The following is a 21,838-nucleotide window of genomic DNA, read 5'->3' as shown; positions in this document are numbered from 1 at the left end:
CATCATTATGGAGAGCATATATACACACACACCTTTATTAAAGCAGAAATACTGTAGTGATACGCAGGCCGTTACAAAACCACTTGCAGCAGACAGCTGCTCTGTCAATCAGCCAACATAAGATCTCAGTTGCCTTTTAGAAATGCGTAATTTACCTCTATCAGTTAAGAATCTCAATAGCCAAAGTGTTTGCATTAAGCTGGGAGAACTAAGATCTCATCATACCATGTCAGGACAGAAGATTCTACACTTTGAAATGTCTGCAGCTGCTCCCCCCCCCCCCTTTTTTTTTTTAGGTTAAGTATATGACCATCATACTTCAGTGCCATGCAGTTTTGAGGTCTCACTGACTCCAGAGATGAGAACTTGTTTGAATATCAACTGTATTCTGTATGTTAACTTTGGAAAATATGTTTCTATTACTACTGTAGTAGAATCCTACCAGCCTCAGTAAGGCACGTAAAGGAAAAACACCCAATTTGCACTTACACTGGGACTGCACAGACAGAACAGAAAGCTGATATTCAGGGGTCCCACCAAATCCTGTAGCAGGAAGCGAAATCGGTGACTTCAGGTGGCAGACTAACTCCTGCGCTAATGTTACAGCCCCAGACGCTTTTGTCTTCCTGCTGGCTAGTACTAAGATTAGTGGCAAAAAGGCTGCTGGGAATCTCATGTTCCCTTCATCCTGCTGAGAAGGGAACAAGAGACTCCCACCCTTACAGGTTGCTGTGGAAGAAAGAAGAAGCCTGGCCTCTGCACAGATCAGCCTACACAAAGTACCAACTTCTTATTAGATCAGTCAGACAACCCTGCCTGGGTCAGTATTAACCTATTAGTACCTTTCTATGCTTTTTCTGCACAGAAATTGCCTTGAGATTCTAAGCAAACATATGTGCAAAACCTTTAGGACTTTAAGAAAGCAAGCATCAGGCAGCAGTGCTGCCATGGGATACAGTTTTGATGGTGTTAGGTGGGCTCCTTCACATCAAACCTGCACTGTAGATTGGAGCTCTGAGGCAATCATCCATCAGGACTTGCTTGTCCAAACACCACAACCCTGAGCTGATGCCACTGCATATAGAAAAGGAAGAACAAGTCCATGGAGGATGTTTTTGTTCCGACTTCGCTCTATGCGGCTGGAGATCATAGAGTCATAGAATCACTAAGGTTGGAAAAGACGTTCAAGATCATCTGGTCCAACCATCACCCTACCACCAATATCACCCACTGAACACCTCCAGGGACGGTGACTCCACCGCTTCCCTGGGCAACCCATTCCAATGCCTGACTGCTCTTTCTGAGAAAAAATGTCTCCTAATTTCTAACCTAAACTTCCCCTGGCACAACTTGAGGCCGTTCTCTCTAGTCTTATCCCTAGTTACCTGTGAGAAGAGGCTTGACCCCCAGCTCCCCACACCTTCCTTTCAGGTAGTTGTAGAGAGCAATAAGGTCTTCTTGAGCCTTCTGTTCTCCAGACTAAATAACCCCAGTTCCCTCAGTCGCTCCTCGTAGGACTTGTGTTCCAGAATGAAAGGTTATAATGACAAACTGGCACACAGCCAGCATGCGCGAAGACACCAAGCACACAAGAATCAGTACCCTGACACTGAAAAGAAGTTGTAGAAACTATAAAACAAATTGAAAATATACCGTTTCTTTGGAAGCTGTGAAAACCTTGCTTTCAGCTGCACTTCAAGTCCAAAACAGTTACGTATATTAATGACAGAAAAATCTCTCTTTAGTTTTATTTTGTATCTTCTGTGAATACTGCTATGAAACAAATTTCAAAACACCAGAAACAACATTCTCCCCACCAGTTATCCCAGTAGTAATGCTGATATGTGGTGGTTTGTTTTTTGTTTTTAAACACAGCTTCCTGATTCCTTTCATAAGAGACAGAAATGAAACTGATGACATTAATAATAAATTTCACCAAAATTTGCTCTTCGGAGTATCACAAATAGAACTAGTAAAGAATCAGAACCAGTACACATACACTTCGACACAGTATTCTTGTCATATAGCAATTGTTACCACTTACCCTGACAACATCTCAAATATAAGAATTCCCAGGGCCCACCAATCCACAGCTCTTCCGTGACCTTTGCTTTGGATGACTTCTGGTGCAAGGTACTCAGGAGTGCCACAAAGTGTCCATGTCCTGGGGGAGGAAAAAAAATAAATGAAACAATCTCTAACAAGATCTGAGAAGACTGTTGTGATGCTGTCCAGTTCTCCTGGTACAGAAGGTGAAATACGGAAATTAAGAACTTCTTGGCTGCAGGAGACATCAGTGCGCTGAAGTTTCCTGAGTGCTATAACCTCTATACATTAGGTTATACATAGCTTTGAAATTATTAACAACAGTAGTTTTTACCCTGGAAGCAACAGACCCCTGGGACTACTTCTGACAGGCCCAGAAAGCTGCAAGATTATAGGCCACCAGGAAAGATTTTTGTTCAGAAAAGTAAAGGGAGAAGGGCGGAATAAAAAAGTAGTAGCTTAAATCAGTAAATAATAAGATTCCTTTTACAGTCTCTTATTAAGTAAGATGTTTTTCACATAGTATTGAGATATAACCTATTATCACTTTCACAATAACCATTATAAGGTAAATGTTTTATATTTTCAATTATTTAAAGGATTTACAAAGTGTTGATAAGCAAGTGTGAAATGTTACATTACCTTTTTTTTTTTTTTATATTGTTTAATGTCTTGTTTTTACTCATAGGTTTCTTATTAAAAGACCAGAATAAAAAAAAAGTTTTATTGGTACTTAATTGAAATGTTTATTTCATATCCTACAAATTAATGAAACAAATTGAAACTAAGCAGTTAATGTTTACAAAAAAATAAATTAAAAACTGAAATAGAATATTCTGAGACTATTTTTTTCAGAAATGTGAACTTGTCTTTGTAAGAATACCTGTGGGGGATTTGCCTGGCTTCATGATCTTGACTTATTTTTAAATACAGGCTACAGAGAAAAATGAGAAACTGATTGTTTTATTTGTGAGTGCAATGCAAATATATCCAAGGCATCAAACTGATAACATGGTCCTGAACAAATGCATTAACATGAATGGCAATCACCTTTAACAAGTAATACGCATGCCTTTCATCTTCCAGTTTTTCCTTCTACTGTTCTGCTCAACTTAAACCACCTACTTCCCAACCATAAGTTCATATTCAAGATCCATATTTGTGGCATATCAAACTATGAACTATTTTTTAAAAAGGTTTAATCAGAGCTTTTTTTTTTTTCCCCCTCAGCCTTGATTCATGTACAAAAGTTTAGAGAAGAGGATCTGTATAGTCAGTCAAAACTTAAAAACTTATGATGCATGGAGTTGAATTTATTTAGGCATGGTTTTAACATGGCAAAAGCAAAATTACTCCAGCTATACTGTCTCTGTTACTGACATACTGTGCATTCCAATGCTCCATAGCTCTTTAAACTACACTCACTGGTGTATTGAATGAATCTTCAATTTTTCTCATGAAAGGGTGGCATAATTTATATTGCTAGAAAACAAACTCATTTTTCAAATGGAGCATATTCAATAAAATTCTTATGTACAGTGCTGCTTTACACACTACTGCCATCTAGCAGTTGCTTAGATCATGACTAGATAATTAAGAAAACCAGCAAAACTTTGGTACCTTTTAGAACAAAACTGTGACAAACACTCCCTCTCCCCAATTTAAGACATCGTATTACAATCCATGATACAAACTGTTATTCATGATGCCATAACCCGCCCTGCAAACAAAACAGCTGTCAGCTTTACTCTTGTATTTGGGAAGCAAGGCTTTACAAATACAGCAGATAAAGCAGGCACATTTATTTTAGTAAATAAGCCAGGCACTTGGCAGGACAATGCCCCACAACAGTCATCCTTGCCTTCTCCAAAATTAGTATGAAGGCATAAATTCATAAATTCAGCAAAAGTGAAGTGTGTGGTGAGTTTCATCCTTTTATCAAGGTCATTTAGATACAGAAATCTTACCTAATACTTGACTATGACTCCTAGGACCCATATAACTGGCTGGTGACAATGTAACTAAAATGAGCCTCTGTTACAGGTATATGAGATCTTTTTATTAAAGGAAAAGGAAAACTACAAATTAAGGAAAAAGACAATATAACCTGAAGTCCCTAGCTGCACCAGGAAAACAAAGTTATTACCACCAGCAGGTCACCTACTTCCCTTAAATTTAATCAAAAAAATATGCTTACTAAATACACGAAAACTTGGAGGAAGACCACATTCTTTGTCAAGCTCTGTATTTGTACCGTTTGATCACAGCTTTTATTTCCTCTTTTGTCGCTCAAGAAACAAGCTACTTAGCATTTTGAAAAATGCATGAAGTAAATTCTGCAGAAAAGATCAAATTGTCTTAAGTATTACTTTTATTAGCAGCATTTCATGACTGTTGCATATTCATCTTTTTGCAGACCATCCTTTTGCAGATAAATCATGAAGCAGAAAAATAGACTGTTTCCTTTGCAGTTGCTTGAGCTGCTACAAAAATTCCACTGCTCTGGGTTTTCAACATAAGAGCTGAAATCCAGGTAAGCAATAATTGATAAGGTTGAGCGTGTAATTTTAAAACAAGGAAATGAAACAAAAGAATCTATTCTGGTCACAAATATAAGCTATCAAATAACATTTGTTGGACTTGTTAATAGCATTACCTGATAAAGTTAAAAATCTGGATGGTTACTGTGTTCTACTGTTGCAGGCTATTTAGCCTCCTCCTCTGTAGTCCTACCAAGCTTCTCACACACAATCCAGAGATAATTAACACTGTCCTTTTTGGTGTTCTCTTCTGGAGGTTTCTTCATAATTATATTCAATGGAAATTCCTTTGTTTCCAGCCCTCAAAAGTTTGTTCTGCAAGACATTCTTGCTTCTACAGTGACACACAAGGCGGTTACATAAAAACAAGACTTGCTGTGTCTTGTTTTGTTTTCTATATTCAAGTCTTTTGTGCAGAATTGTCACGAGGCACATTCAGTTTAAGGAGTGAACAAGTGTCCCAAAAATCTTTAAGCTTAATCATGTCTCAAGTTATTCGTTTTTTTATTTTGTTTGTTTGTTTTGGAGGGGGCAGGTGGGGATGGAATTTAAGCAATCTAAAATTAACAGTGAACAACATTACCCACCCCACCCCACCCCCCAAAAAAGAAAAAAAACCAAAAATGGGAAAATCATAACTTTGCACTGAGTGTTTTGTAAGTTTTAAGTAATCTGTGCATGAAAAATGTAAAATTCTGTGAACTTTACTTTTGTGCTTTCCTCTGAAAGATCATTTGAGTTATACTATACTCTTGAGTTACTTGAGTTATCAATGCTCTGACTGATAAAGTCCTTGTTCCTTCCAACTCTGTATTCTGCATTTTATATTATCTGTTGTACATTTAGAGGTAAAGCAGCTACAAATATAAAACTACTGTAGCATTCTACGTTTCAATTCAACACAAAATGACTAACACCCCTACCTGACACACACACAAAGATGGGATGCAAAAGAATAAAGAAATGGTAGTGATAACTACCATTGATTTGATGTCCTGAAATTTGTTTGAACAAATTAACTCTTACACGGATTTATCTTTCAGATTGAAAAATATACTTTAATGTGAACTATCACCCTGTATAAATGGTTACTCCTGCTGTGCCTTAAATTCACAGAAATCCAAATTAAGAATAACCACTAAGTGGCAGCATCTACATCTAGTAGAAGTAGGAAGTTATAAAAATTAGTACGAAAATGTCTTATAAAGAGAGCCTGCTACTTTCTTACATCAGAGCTGCCTCACCCTCTTCCTGCAAAAAGTCATTTTGATTTAAAAACTATTAAAAAAAAGAAGGAAAGCTAAAATTTATAAACCAATCTGCTTGCCCAGTAGGAACTGAATTCAAGCAAATGTACAGATAGTAAAACATCATGGATTTAAAAGAGAATGTTAGACTTCAATGGTAAACAGAACCAGCATATTTATTAGTGCCTGGCATTCTTCTATGCTGAGGCAATGCAGTACTGTGAGTGTGTAACACAGGGATGCAACTTTTATGACCACCGTACAATGATTTGATCTGTCCTGATTTTTGCTTCATAAGGGATCCAGTAAGAATAGGTCTCTCGGATCCACCTTAATTTCAATTTGAGCCTGTCGATTTCCCCCATATGCTGAACTGTAGCAAAAGCAGCATCAAATAGGTGAAACAGGCAAGCAAAGAGGACGAGCATCTATTTGATTCAAACAGTCACCCATTTATCTCAACTAGAACAATTGGATTTGGTCTCTCTCATGAGAGGGTGCTGGGGCATAGCACCATACCTCGTCACGGCACTTTTCTAACATGCCAGACCAGTTTATTTTCCCTTATTTTCAATGTAAGGGAACTTCTTGCTTCCTTTTAATAACACAACAATCCTGGTAGAGTAGTTCAAATGGCGAGAACAGAGAAAGAAATGAAGGAGAAAAAGCTCTGCATTACCGAAAAGCTTACATACAATAAAATGGACATAAACCGATTTCTAGAATACTCTCAGCATTTTTTTGGTGTGTGTGTGTGGAGGTGTTGAAGCAGGCCTTATTTGTTTCAATCTAGATATTGCAATTTCATTTTAGCAACATGTCGGTGAAAAAACAGTATCCAGTTGTAAAATGTTATTACTGCATTTCCAAAATCTCTCTAAAAGGAAATCTCAAGGACAGAGCAGTTACAAAATATATAGAAATTCAACTTGTATAGAAGATTATGTCCCATTTAATGTATCGATATACACATCTCATTTTTTTCTCATTTTACTTTAACAAATTCTTTTTTTTTTTTTTTAAACAAAAGGACTGCTGTAAACCTAAAGGCACAACTCTACTCACATAAAAACATTTTTCTACAGTAGCTTGTCTGTAATACTGCTCCTAATTATACCTAAGGTCTCATACTGATTTCAATAAAACCCATCTCCTTTATATTACAGGATTTGACATGTATGAACCACACTGGGAATTAGACGAAAATCGGAGCTCTGAAATATTTTTTTTTCTTTCAACTATAATTATGTTTTCTGTATTAAGCCATAATAAAAACGTACTTACCTATCCACCAGTTTTTTAGCAAATCCAAAATCAGTAAGCTTGATATGTCCTTCTTTGTCTAGTAATATATTTTCAGGTTTTAAGTCTCTGTAAACTATTTCTTTGGAGTGCAGGTATTCTATTGCACAAATAATTTCTGTAGAGTAAAACAGTCCTGTGCTGTTGTTGAAACGCCCCATGTTGCGCAGGTAACTAAAAAGTTCTCCCCCTGGCACATATTCCATTAACATGTATAAGAAACGCTCATCGTGGTAGGTCCAGAATCTGTAATAAAAGTATTGTTTTATTGAATAAACAAATTATCTCTGTGATTTGCTTCAGAAGCAAGTTTCTGTAAACTAATCTCTATTACCCCAAGTATGTACATAATACGTTTATGGTTCCTATTGTGCAAATATTAAAACCCCAAGAATCTAGCAAGATTATGTAAGAGCTGTTCAAGTAGCTAACTTAACTTGAAAAGTAAAAACACAGAGTTAAGAACGTGCACTGCACTGGCTTATAAAGAAAATTCAACTGACAGACTCCTTTCCTTTGTACCAAACAGGTATCTGCTAGGCACCTAGTAACTGACTTTGTATACTGCTAGTCTGCTAGGACCAGATGATTCTCACATACCTTACATTTTATTTAATGAAATATTGCCAAAGTAATGGGGAGGATGAGCAGAATCTGCATTTGGAAAGATGTTTATGACAGTATGTTCACGAAGAGGACACCAGAGAGCTCTCCTTCCCTTCTTGTACCCTTCCTACGTAGTAGTATACTACCCCAACTGAAGTGAGTAGTTTACTCACTTGTAAACTAGTAAACTACAAGTGTCAGATCACAATGCTTGCTCTTCTCCGATATCTTTAACAAATCAATAGAAAAACAAAGCAGGATCATTTCTTTACCTCAGATCTAACCTAATGAAAATTACCTTCTGTTGCTCAGACTATTGCCTTTCTTTTAAGAAATACTATGGTACCTTCTTTCCTAAAGTGCAGTAAAGAACATCCAAGGAAAAAGAAAATCACTCCACGTGGCTTTCAAATGTTTTATTACAGAATACGGGAACCTTCTCTCCCACGTTCCTAGAACTAAGCTATTCTTCTTTCTACCCACATTAACCAAGTCATACACCACACAACCAAATGTAACTTCACAATTCAGAAGAAAACCAGTATTTGATAAAGCTTGGAAGAATATTTTACTATTTTAAAACAAACAGCTAATTATTATTATGACAGTCAAAAAAAGTATCTTCATCTACTTTCTTTATAGAAGAATGGAAGTTACTTCAGCTTCTAATAAATGTTCCTGTAGTATCACAAAAATGTACAGATCAAATATATATATTTTTTTCCGTCATTAGCTAGTTCCTAATCAAGATAGTGAGTCTCAAGAAAGATAAGCAGGGCAAACTCAGCTTCCAAACCCAAGAGTGAGTTTTGCTCAGTAAGATTTTCTTTCTTGATGCTATCACTAAGGGCAACCAAACAAGACAGACTATTAGACACCAGCTACAGCTCCTCCATGGGTTCGAAGCGAAACAGAGTGAGGCACAGGCTTTTGTATCTCCTGTTACAGTCTTCAACATCACTAACTGGCTACTGATCATGTTCACAGTATGTTTCTGGACTACGTAAAAACTCTCTTTAGATGTTTTTAAGGAGTTAGGCAAAGTTACAGCTACAAGAAATGAAGAAAGAGGCACAGGAGCAGGTAAAATGAAGCAAACTATGTATGTAAAAAAATGATGTACAGGGGAGAGAAAGGGCAAAATCTGAAAAAGAATACAAGAAAAAAGGGAAGACCCAGGCATTATATCACAGTACTTGTACTGGAAGTCACATCTTCAAGCACTGACTCTTAAGGGATTGTCTATACACAAAAACTGATGTGTTATTTATTATGTATGAAAAATGGAAAAATAACTATTATTTGTAATACAGATTGCTTTGTGTTGTATTTTAATATATATAAAAGGAAAATACTACAGAAGCTGAGATTAGAATAGCATACTTGGTTTCATGTAATTTTAAAATCTGGCTTCTCTATATGAACTGTGGAAGCTATTGTGAACTCTAACAGTCTAATAACTTATTTTAGCTTACAGAGCTATAAAACATGATTTTTATTAATTCTGATTTTCTTGAAAAATTAAAGATACATGTTGAAATTACAGTGCCATGTGAACTGCTGCACTCAGAGTTATGATACTTCATTCAAACTTGTCAGTAATGGTTGTACAGGAGTCTCCAATGACCAGCTGTTACAAGAGCACAAAACATTTCTAAGAAACATTTTAAGAGAGAAGTAGATAAATAACTTCTCTGTTTACAGAAAAACTGATTCAGAACCTCCCTATACAATACTTCTTAAATGTAACAGGAAAAGGAAAAAAAAACCAACAAAAACCTAACAATGTAAAGTTAAGGTACGGGAATGGTGAAGGTCAGAACTAGATGATGGACAGCACTACTTAAAAAATTCCCATCATAAAGTGCTACAAAATACAGTATTATGCTGCACTGGCCCACATTCCTTGAATTTGCAGCCAGAGGAAGATACTATCCATGTTTCAGGTGGTGATGAGAACACAAAAAACAGACTGTAAATAGCATGGTTTAAAGGCACTGAAGCAGAAAAAACATTTTTGTCTCTTTGCTGATCAACTACAGACAAAAATTTAATGATAAAAACACATGTATTGAGTAGGAGAGGAGCAGGCTGGAAAAACCCTCATTTGTCATCAAGTCAGTGGTAACTGTCCATGAACGTTTGTTTAACATAAAGCACACAAATATGAACATGACTTAAAATTTAAATAGCTCATTCCAGCTAGGTTGCTTTGAGTCTCCTTTGCCAAGCGACACAGACAATTATAAGAGCACAGCTGATGCAGCATCACATGAAGCATGTCAGAAAGGGAAGAGAGCTAGAAGGCAAGAACAGTTCCTTTGCACACAAATGAACCTGCATTTGAATTGTGTCTTTCTGTTGCCAACTTTAAAATCCAGCATTTTGGAAACAAAGCAAGAACAAAAAAAAAAAACAAAAACAAGAAAACAATCAGTTTGGATTTTTTGACCACTGCTTCTGTATGGACACCAATCCTCATGACCCTTTCTCACTTCTCACACAAGTTTCTCTGTTCCCACACTTGCACTGCTCTAGATGCATGGATGTACATTTTTTCCTCTCTCTTTTCTTAAAATAGAATTTACGTACATAAGTATACAAATAAAATCCTGTTCCTCCTGTTCTGCCCATATTTTAACCAGTCTAACCAGATGTACTCTCATCTTGCTTTTCTGCATGCATCACAAACTCCACATCCCTGAGAACTCATCTTACTGATATTAAGCCACATGCAGGATTTATGAATGCTAGCTGGAAACTAATAGCATCATTATGCTGGAAAAAGCAACAGCACGCAAGGGAAAAAGCCTCCTCCTCCTCAAGAATTATTCTAGAGCTCATTCTGATAAGCTGATGTTAACATTTCTTTTGTTTTTCCCTCACTTGAGAAAATCTCTATTGCTGTCTGAAAAAAAAAAAGAAAAACTAGAGAGCATAAAAAGCTTGTAATAAATTATTGCTTAAATGCTTAAATTGTGATTTTTGTATTTATATTTTTAGTTCTTCCGTAATAAATATTTTACTTTGAAGTCTACTTTAGATTACTTAACAGAAATTAAGCATTTGTTGTTGGTTACGTACATAAGAACTTGCAATAGAGTCTGGAATGCTTAGTTTTAACTGCATTTCATATACTACTTTAATAAAAAAAACCAGCAACTTACAATCTGATCAAAAATGGGTGATTGACCTCTTTCAAGACTGACTTTTCATTGTGCACATGTTGCTCTTGCTTCAGTCGAATGACATCTGGAATGCTCATTACTTTCAGTGCAAAGTAACGTTTGGCCATTTTTTCCTTCACAAGATGAACACGCCCAAATGTACCTGTGCCTGAAAAGTTGAAGAAAAAACATCAGTGTATTATTAAAAAAAAAGCGATTTGCTAATTAAAAACCTACAGGACCTCACTCACATTTTTTCATAATCAATATTACATTTTTTTAGTTGCTCCCACACTGTTTTCCTTTGGAATTTGTCAAGTTTTAGTGATAATGGTGTAATAACAATAACGATACTGTGATACTGCCATTCTTTGGATAGATACTGGAAGCACTTCTTGCCAAGAGAAGTGGTCCTCAGAAAGCGTAAGGAAGATCTAAAAAAACAAGTCAGTAACAGAGAAGACTCAAATGTAACCCAAATAAATGAAACATGCAACACTGTTCTCAAGTATAGAAGAAAGGCTTGGAAAAATCTTAAATTTCAAAGATCAGTTTTAATTTAGGTAGTAGCAAGGCATGTAATCTCAGAGACTCAGAAATAGCATTCAGCTTATCCTATATACACACAGCACGTGGCATAAAGGGAAAAAAAATCATTACTGACCAAGAAATTAACGTTCAATTGTAACAGATTTAAGTTATTGTTTACTGAGTAAATATTAACTTTCCATATATTATTTATTACAACAATGTAGCTAAATCCAGTAGTGTTTGAAATAATAGGAACTCATAACAAGAGTACAGAATGTAAAAAAAAGAACAACAAAAAAAGAAAACAGTATTAATCTACCAAGACTTCAGTGACTGAAAACAACTGTCTGCAAATAATCAGGTGAGGAGATCATTCCCTTAAATGTGTACAGAGCAATGAAGTGATTCAGTAGGGGAAGGGAGTGATTGGAAAAAAAACGCTTAAAAGTGCTTATTGGTATATAAACAACAAAAAATATCTCCTTGTAGTGCTGATTTGTTATATTGCATGGTAAGAGTACATTTCAGGCACTTTTTTGTAGTTAATGCATTCCTTTTTCAATTCACTCCTAAAAATATAAAAGGCAAATAAAAAACATTCAAAAAACATTGTCTTTTGAATAATGTATTATGCATTTCTCTTCATTCAATACAGTAATCATTAAACTTCCTTTTAAATGCCTTGCACTCAAGACAATTATACATAACTGAACTGAGAATTATTTTTGAGTTTGAAAGGAAAATTAAAACTATTATGTTTAGCCACAGGTCCATTTGTGAGCAGCACACTATTACACATTTCAAGATGAACTACTTCAGCTCTCTGGGTGGTTGCTCATTCTTTTTTTTGCTCTTTAAACAATGTTATGTAGGTTCCACTGAACAGTACAGAAGAGATTTTTAATCCTATTCTCTGACAGAAACATGTCTCACTATAAAGCGGCATTCAAACCAATTGCTTGTTGTAAAAGGCCACTCTCTTGCTCAGAAGTGCCTTCCAAAAAAAAAAGTCAAAGTTTTATACTCACGCTCACTAGTACTGCCTTGCACGTACTGTAGGAAGGCAGCCCATTGACCTGATGCAGTATTATTAGCAAGCGTGTTAGCTGATTTCAGGGTGGGTTGATTGGTTATGATCAACCAACTCCCCAAGACAACTTTCTAAGATGTATAGCCAGTGAAGGGGATGAATAAGTACATGGAAAGGGGAAGGGTGGGAGGAGGAAAAAAAAATAAAAGATCTTCCAAAACTGCATTAAAGTGGCAATAAATAAATAAATAAATATATGAAGATTTCGCCTCTAACAGATTCAGGAAACTTAAGTTTTGGGTCTTCATCCCCCCCCCCCCAATTTTTTTCCCCCTCACTATATGTATTTACACTTAAAACATTTACACTTTATTTAACAGTTATTCTTTCAAATTACTTGTAATATTGTTTAAGAGCATGGCATTTACTAAAAACAGAACAAAATATTCACACTACAAACGAGGAACTAACAACTTCAGCAATCCAGTTCTATAGAAGTTGCAGCTCCGCTACCAATAAAGTTTTCAAAACCAGCTTTTGAGATAAAATTTCGCACTCCACAAACCCACCAAGGATTACAGTTTTCCAGAAGATTATATCAAAGTGTTTTTTGTTTTGTTTTTTAAAACACTTATTCCCACCCGTCCTGAATTACAGTTCTTTAACCACAAAAACTGTAAACAGGTCTCAGATAAAGCTTGCTGTTGTATTGAAGTAACCCACCAGGTTACCCTGGAAAATTTATCATGCAATTAAATCCCTTAGCAATGCAGTCACAATACATGACTATACCTGTAAACAATCTTGTTTTCATGGACATGAGCTTATGAAGTTTAAAAAAATACATTAAAAACAGAACATCCAAGCACAGCCATCTGTTCAGACTAAAATACTTATTATTTATATCTTTACTGGATGCATACATGAAAAAAATAACTTTGGTCATTTCAGAATTAGGAGCTGAAATGCAAGTTCAAGTACCTGGAAAAACATTTTGAATGCAGAATAACTAGTCTTATCATACATCTACACTAAAAAGCACCTTAAAAACTGTAAGTCTTCCAAATGCTGACTCAGGGAAATTAACAGTACCAGCCCTGCAAGTAAATGCCGTTTTCATACGCATTTTGATACTTGCATGAATAAAATACTCCCACAGACACATTCATGAGGAAAAGTAGGAGGTGAACACATAACTAATTGTTTCCTGGGTCTTTAATGCCCTCATGTTTCATGAAGCATCCCACTTGTCCTAGAAATTCTTATTTTAGAACGTTTTATTTTTTCCAGCAGTACGAGCGGCGGTGCTCGGAAATAGTAATAGTAATGCCACATTCCACCACGTTCACAGCAGGACCCGTCAGGGACTTCTTTAGCAATGGCTCTAAATTTGGAAACATGGCCTCTTTAAAAACCTTCCTGCCGGGAGCTGCAGCGCCTGGCAGGCTGTTCCAGAAGGGTGGCAAGACCTCATCCAGGGAGCCTCGGGGAAAAGCCGGAGACCACACAGACCGACGAGAACCTACAACCTCCCGAACCAGTTTTATTGTTTGCCTGGTTGCACGCAGATTTTCTTCAAACATCTTCAGCCTAATTCCAAGCAGCTACGGAAATCAAGCTGACAATCCTGAATCCCTCTAACTCAGCAGACCAAGAAGTCCTCCAACATTTGTTTGCAGATGTCTCTTTCTCACGATATGAATTGTCTCCCTTTCAAATCTCAGAAAATCCATTAGGCCTACATCTGTTGGCAGTGACAGTACCCAGACGTACAACCACCACCCTTCCAGCTCTTTTGACAAACAATACACACTCTCAAAGTCCCAAAGAAAAATAGGGATGCTCTGCAATTTACAAGGAGGTTTGCTTGCACTGTTTAAGTCATTCAAGCTCCTCCTGTGGCTAAGAGAACCAAAGAGCAAACACGGGAGTAAAAGGTATTTTTCCAACACAGAAAAAGAAAACTCTTTAATATTGTGGGGCTGTTAACAAGAACTGGGCAGCAGGGAACTTGCTGAAACTTAAAAACAGCAGCTGTGTAAATGCACACAAGTGTGGTTTAATTTATGGTTTCGCACAGCCACATGCAGGACTAACTGTGGCATTTGTTTGTTTTAATGCTTACCCAGTCTTTGGACAACCAGATGAAGTTTGGACACAAAAATGGGTACAATTCAAATATCTCACTTTGTTCTGGATCTCTTGCTCATGTTCACCTTCCTGCAGACATCTGGGGAGGGTGGAAGGGTGGGCAGGCTACAAGAGAGACTTGTTACGGTTCTGTAGCACAGTCAGGAATATCTAGCTGCTTTACACAGGCCTGCCTTGCCACTGAGACTAGCTGGAACTCTGCCCCCATGTTCATGGCAAGAAGCCTAACAAATTGAGGCAGCGAAGTGGCTGCGTGTAAGACAGAGGCACCGCTCCCGTAAAATTGAGAGACGGCTCTTTGAAGCAGAAAGAGGCAGGGTTACTAGTCTTCTGTCAGAGCACCGCTGCCTCTTGTCCTCCACGAAAACGACACTAAGGTCATGGAACAACTTCTGCTAATCCCCGCGCAATTTCTGTGCCCCGGTCTCCTCAAAACTCATCTATTTGAAACTGGCTACATTTGCCCCTCTGTGACACAGGCAAACAAACCTTAGAATAGAAATATTTTGCCCTTGCACATCTTACATATAGTAATGAAAGGAAATATGGTGTTTGCAGATTTGCACAATATTCTACTGACATTTATTTTATGTTCAGTTCAAAACAAGAGACTTCAGGAATTACATACCATTCTGGATGAGTCCCCATCTCCCCTCAAAGGCATCTAGCAAATGAAGGTTTCTCACCACCAGTAACAAAAGCAATGAAGAGTGCTTGTGCCATTTGCAACATGAACACAATTCCAAGATTTTCAGGACTAAGGGGGCAAACAGAACAAGCATGCAAAATGCTAACCACTAATCCAGCATAATCTGTTTACAACAGAAACAATAATTTTTTTGGATCCCTTTGCAAATTCAGTGCGGTTGCTGAACTTGAAGGAATGCCAACAATCTTCTCAATTAGGTAACCTTCTTGTGTTAAACACACAACAGGGAGGAGGACAAATACTGCGGAGGACCAGCTTAGGCTGGGTATCAAACACAAGAAGGGCATTCTCAGTCATATAAAACAAGCTGGATTCCCTTACACCATGCCAAAATACCATATCCAGCTTCCAGGATTTTGCTCTTTGAAGCCTGGTAGAAAAGAATAACGAATGTGGGAATATTTCTTATGCAATTTAAGATACTTTAGATGCTAGGAAAACCAATCCTGCCACTAAAATAATCAGCTAAAATAACTGAGTGACTAGTCATGTACTGACTATTTTGCCATTGATGTAGGTGACTGAACTCAATGTTCAGTTTGCCTCTTTGCTTGCTCCCATTAATTAGGCCCAGCTGTTCCAACTTCCCATCATTTTAATCCCCAGTTCTTTCTTAAAACTAAGTTTGCCCTGCTCAGATAGATACCATCTGTTTTAACAAAGAATAAACTAGGTCAAGTGAGATCCATGACCCTGAGGGCTGCTTTCTGAGTCCCATAGGGGATGGTCCTGATTTCCACAGATGCCTACAGAAAGCATCAGATGTATTTGCTATTATTTACAGTCAGAAGAAACGTTTCCCACTGGGCCATGGGATGGTCTTTGTTGGTAGCCACAAACAGGACAGGCAATTCTGCTGAGTGTTAAAGATATCTTAGGTAAATTGTAGCAGATTACAATCTTGCTACTGAATGTCGGATTTCTCTGCTCTTTAATCTATGGCTTGTCTTGTGATAGAACTTGAACAGACTAGCAATACATGTCTTAAAAGGTGGAGGGTGCCGTCAACAATTCTTGAAAAAAGGGAAGAAGGGACACATCAAAGGAAAGAAGCCTGCCCAAGTAACCAGAAGATTAACATTTGAGAGAGAGTAGGGGAAATGAGATGACACAAGCAGCTGTGGGCTTCTACAACAGATGAGCAAGGCAACACAGGAGGAGGAAGGTTTTGGACATCAAAGTGGCATTGTTCAGGTTTTTTGTTTTTCCAACCCACAGACCAGTGTCAGCTCCAAATGCCTTGCAGACTACCGCTCAACCTTCCCAGTGTCTTCAACACTGTCCCACAAGCCAGCTGTAGGCTGCTGCTCGTAACTCTTTAGACCACTGCTTCCACCTCCATCACCCTAGGGAGTTCTGATCTACACCTAAAAAGCGCAAGAGAGAAACAAAGAAATTTAGAGGTTTCATAGGATGCCTCATTATTCTAAAATTGTGTATCTTGTATTAGTGAATGCAGTAAGTAAATATTATGCAATTTCTTTTGCAAAGCATTTTTACATCCTTCAGTGATCATGTAGACAAGGACACAGTCTGATAAAGAGAGCTTAACAGCATAGAAAACGGGACCAAAATGCCTCCTACAGTGTTCACCATATGCAGCTTTGCCAGAGTATCTTGCTTCCATGACTTTCATTCATCCGCTGTGCTATTTCCTAGTTTACACTAGGAACCATTTGGATAGAGAAAATATCTTTCTATTTAGCAAAGATGTAGGACTCTAGACAGCAAAAAATATATATACCCGCTACACTCCAAGTGACATGATCACTTCTGGGGGATATAAGGCTACTCACCCCAGAAATACTATTGCCAGTGGCATGCCAGAGTGATCTTTTATTTCTTCTGTTTTGGATTCTGGTCTCGCCCCTTGTCAACCTATTTTACAACTGAAATATCAGTATCACCAATTCTTTATTGCTCAGCTGAAGTTAGAAAGAAACTAGCATTGCATGTTCTAGGTACAGTCTAGCCCTTGACTCAAAGATTCATTTCCAACTTGCTCTGTAAAAATGTCCACCTCTTTGCAGTTTCCAGATTTCAAAGATCCTGAAAACGTGTTACTTTTTTCTTACTTAACTACTTATTATTCAGAAGTTGACAGAGATACACCACTAAAACAAAATTTAACAATTTGGAATATAATCCTTGTTCAACTTCCCTTAAGATTTGATACGCCAGAGAAGAATACCAAGCACTTAAGTCAAGTCCTGGTGTTGAACCACCCACTTAATTCTTTTTGAATTACAACCCTTAAAAATTAAAAACACAGAATCACCACACTAATTAAGACACGCCAGTCAAACTTCCTGTTTTTCACATAGTTCAGAGACAGGTTCGTGATTTCCAAAAAGAGCAATTCAACAAAACACCCATGGCAGGAGTTCCTTTCTAATTCCAGATAAATTGTTTTTGGCTCACAATTGTTTGGTCTCTGTTAAAGTACTATAAATATCAGGGTGCCATTAAACAAAATTATCAGATTCTCTTTATACTTTATGGGCCTCTGATATTTCAGAATAGAATCACAGAATATCCCGAGTTGGAAGGGACCCACAAGGATCATCAAGTCCAACCCATGGCTCCACACAGGACCACCCAGCAATCAGACCCTATGTCTGAGAACATTGTCCAAATGTTCCTTGAGCTCCGGCAGGCTCGGTGCTGTGACCACTGCCTTTGGGAGCCTGTCCCAGTGCCCAACCACCCTCTGGGTGCAGAACCTTTCCCTAACCCCCAGCCTGACCCTCCCCTGTCCCAGCTCCATGCCGTTCCCTCGGGTCCTGTCGCTGTCCCCAGAGAGCAGAGCTCAGCGCCTGCCCCTCCGCTCCCCTCGTGAGGGAGCTGCAGGCCGCCATGAGGCCTCCCCTCCGCCTGCTCTGCGCTGAACAAACCAAGGGGCCTCAGCCACTCCTCAAGTCTTCTCCTCTAGACCCTCCACCATCTTTGTTGCCCTCCTTTGGATGCTCACTATGATTTTATGAATCTTCATAACAGCAAAGAGTTTCAAGCCATATTTATATTATAACCCCAAATAATGAATCCTGATCTCTCTCCAGATATTGTTTAATTTCTTGTCTGCTGTTGAGAATACATGCCTCCTACTCCCTGATCTGAGATCAGTACTAAATTTAAAACTTTGAATTGGATGTCTGAGACAGTCTAAACCAAAAGGGTTTGACCCCTAACTTGTTATGAAAAAAAAAGCAGTTGCAATTTGCCTCTAGTAGTACATAAATAATGAGTTCAGGTAAATCATTAATACACTGTTTTTCACTTACTCTGATGATGAACTAAAAGTGCTTTTCACAGTGATTTTTTTTCCCTCACAATGAAGATAAAAGGAAAGATAGCGAATAAAACTAAGCAGGAACAAACAGAATTGGAAAAAAAAACAGCTTTATGGCTAAGTCTAATTCACATAACCAAATCTTTATCTAAAAGGGCATTAAAGAAGTACAAACAAATGATGAGAGAAAGCTATCTTCTCCTTTTAGCTTTTAACTTTCTCCTTTAACTGGAAGCATATACAAAACCAATTTGGCCACGTCCTGGTTTCAGCTAGGATAGAGTTAGTTGAAGTAGCTGGTATGGTGCTGTGTTTGGGATTTAGGATGAGAAGAGCGCTGATAACATGCTGATGTTTTAATTGTTGCAGAGCAGTGTTTACACCAGGCCAAGGACTTTTCGGCTTCTCTCTCTGTCCTGCCAGTGGGCAGGCTGGGGGTGCAGCAGGAGCTGGGAGGCGACAGACCCAGGACAACTGGCCAAAGGGGATATCCCATACCATATGGCGTCATGCTGAGCAATTAATATGGGGTGGCTGGCCGGCGTGGGGAGGCCGGCTGCTCGGGGATAGGCTGGGCTTTGGTCAAGGGTGATGAGCAATTGCACTGTGCACCACTTGTTTTGCACACGTTATTATTAGTAGTACTATTATTATTTCCCTTTCTTTTCTATCCTAATAAACTGTCTCTACCTCAACCCACAGGCTTTCATTATTTTTTTTTCCAATTCTCTCCCCCATCCCAGAGAGGGAGGGCGAGTGAATGGCTGTGTGGTACTTAGCTGCCAACCCAGGTAAAACCACTACAGGCCAGTTACTTTACTCAAATTCAGCATGGAGATATTTAGCCTAGTTTCCCACAGGAGTGAGTTTTAACAATTTCCTATGTCACTAGGTCAAGGGCAGATTTAGACCTTTCCAAGCACCTCTGACTAAAGGGAACTTTCAAAAAGGTCTTGAAGGTTTACTATAGCACCTCCGTAGAAGATACACGACGGGCCAGGTACACAACAGATTGTTCCAGTAGCTTTTGTTCCTTCAATTACTGCAGTTGAACATATTAGGTCTTGTATGTTCCTGACAAATTACTGTATGGACAGAAGTATAATTTTACCCTCAGAAAGCAGGAAACCTTAAAACAAATAAAGCTGACCAACCATAAAACTACAGAGAATGGTTGTGCCTCAAAACATGTTTTCACCTCATAAAAACTGATGACTGACTAAGAATAAAAAAATGCTTACAAATGCAATAATCCAGGAAAGATTTGAAGAGTCAGTTCATCCTACAGAAGTTAAAGTTGCACGGAGTCTGATAAATATCAGAGATGTGTGAAGCACCGTATGTCCAAACTTAACAGCAGTCCCCTACAAACTATGAGGCTAAATGGTACTTAGCCATTGAAAAAGAAAGTGGCTAAGCAGGTGTTAGATACGCAGGTGTTTCATCTAACACCTGCTTAGCCACTTTCCTTTTCAGCCCTGAAATATATGCCTCTAAAACATTCTAGGCTATTTTTACATTAGCAGCATATTTTGGTCTCTCCTGTAACTCATCTTGCAGATTTCTTCTTCTGTTTTTTTTTTTCCCCTGAAAGAACTACTTGATGCAAGTCAGTCGCACATTAATGCAAGGAAAGGATCAGGATATTCCTTGTCTGTGTCTTTTTAAAAAGCAAACGGAAAAAATCTTGCTGAAGTACAAAGGTTTATTATTGCTGGCTGAGTGTAATAAAAGCCACATTGTTTGTACTTGACCGATTTCCTCCTTCACCAGCACTGGACAGAAGCCTTTGAGGCACTGGCACCCCTTATAATACAGTCATTTCAACTACATTTTACTTCCATCTTCATCTAACGTAGTGCTAAAGGAGAAAGAAATCAAGGAGGAAATTTTGCACAGTACACAAAAATTGTATTTTAAAAGACTTATGAAACAAGTTATCTATTCATTACTTAATCTGGTATTTCTAGAATGTTTTTAAAGTATAAGATCGGAGCACAAATTATGTTGAACATCTGCATGTAGACAGATCAGAGACTCTGCCCTAATTTAAATGTACTTCTGAGTTATTAGTTCTCTCATTGTGTATTTCAGGAAACAGCTGAACAGGCAAATAGACAAGGAATGTTCAATTATCTAATCCCTGCTATTTTGTGCGTTAGCATTAGTCAGGTATAGATGGTCCTAGTCCAGAAACACAATTGCTGATATTTAAACATGTGTACCAGCAAAACTTGGACTTAACTAAAAAGGCCAGGTTGAAATCCAGATACACTAATATTTAGAAAGCAAATCCTATCAAATCAGTGGTGAAAATAAAGTTTAGTGGCAGCCAGTACCTACCCTAAACACACTTTATAAGTTTAACCTTTTTCACTTGGCCTTTTTACTTCCGTTTGTAAAATTTCCCTGACCTGGAGCTAATTCATGATGATAAAATAGATGAAGTACAGGCATTCACATCGAAGACAAAGCCTGGCCACTGAGTAGTAGTTGAAGACCTTGAAACATCAGGAAGTTCGTTCTTCATGCTATACCTTCACCTTACAACTGATAGTTTTCAAAAATGACAAACTGGACTTTTCCCTCCTTTCAAAGATCACCACAATGGAACACGTAGCCCCATATCATCTCTTATGGCTGGACATCACAAGACACAATGGATGCGTGTCCTCAAAGGTTGCCAGAGTTCTTGTCCCATTGCAACTCACGGTAGGATCTTAGTGGAAGTCTTTCTACAACACACAGAGACAGAAGCAGCGAAGTTGCCTGCTATCCTTGTACAAGCAGCAACTGACCAGCCTCTTTGTAGCCCAAACCCAAATTGAGACAGACTTTCTCCATCTTGCAGCCTCACCTCGAGTACCGTGTGCAGTTCTGGGCACCACAGTACAAAAAGGATACGAAAATATTGTAGAGTGTCCAGAGAAGGGCTACTAGGATGGCGAAGGGCCTAAAGGGGAAGATACACGAGGAGCGACTGAGGTCACTTGGTTTGTTCAGCCTGGAAAAGAAAAGGCTGAGGGAGACCTCATTGTGTCCTACAGCTTCCTCACGAGGGCGAGTGGAGGGGAAGGCACTGTTTTATTCTCTTTAGTGACCAGTGATAGGACCTGAGGGAATGGTGTCAAGCTGAGACAGAGGAGGTTCAGGCTGGATATCAGGAAGAGGTTCTTCACCAAGAGGGTGGTTGCACACTGGAACAGGCTCCCCAGGGATG

At 38.2% G+C, this 21,838-nt stretch overlaps 1 protein-coding gene across 3 annotated transcripts in view; it reads right to left on the bottom strand.

Annotated features, from left to right (window-relative positions):
• Nucleotides 1-21,838, bottom strand: part of PRKX (protein kinase cAMP-dependent X-linked catalytic subunit) — a 59,441-nt gene that overhangs the window by 18,721 nt on the left and 18,882 nt on the right. For 2 of the 3 annotated variants that reach the window (XM_083847898.1, XM_083847897.1), the window contains exons 2-4: nt 10,909-11,077; nt 7,118-7,381; nt 2,045-2,164 (exon numbers count right to left, since the gene is read on the bottom strand). In XM_083847898.1, coding sequence (XP_083704024.1) covers nt 2,045-2,164; nt 7,118-7,381; nt 10,909-11,077 — 553 coding nt within the window. Of the gene's footprint in view, nt 1-2,044; nt 2,165-7,117; nt 7,382-10,908; nt 11,078-11,159; nt 11,310-21,838 lie in introns of those variants that run through there. The other variant, XM_083847899.1, reaches the window with a different exon arrangement.

This window comes from Anser anser (genome assembly GCF_964211835.1).
Source record: "Anser anser genome assembly, chromosome: 1".
Taxonomy (NCBI): Eukaryota; Metazoa; Chordata; class Aves; order Anseriformes; family Anatidae; genus Anser; species Anser anser.
This window is presented reverse-complemented; position numbering and strand designations above follow the sequence as displayed.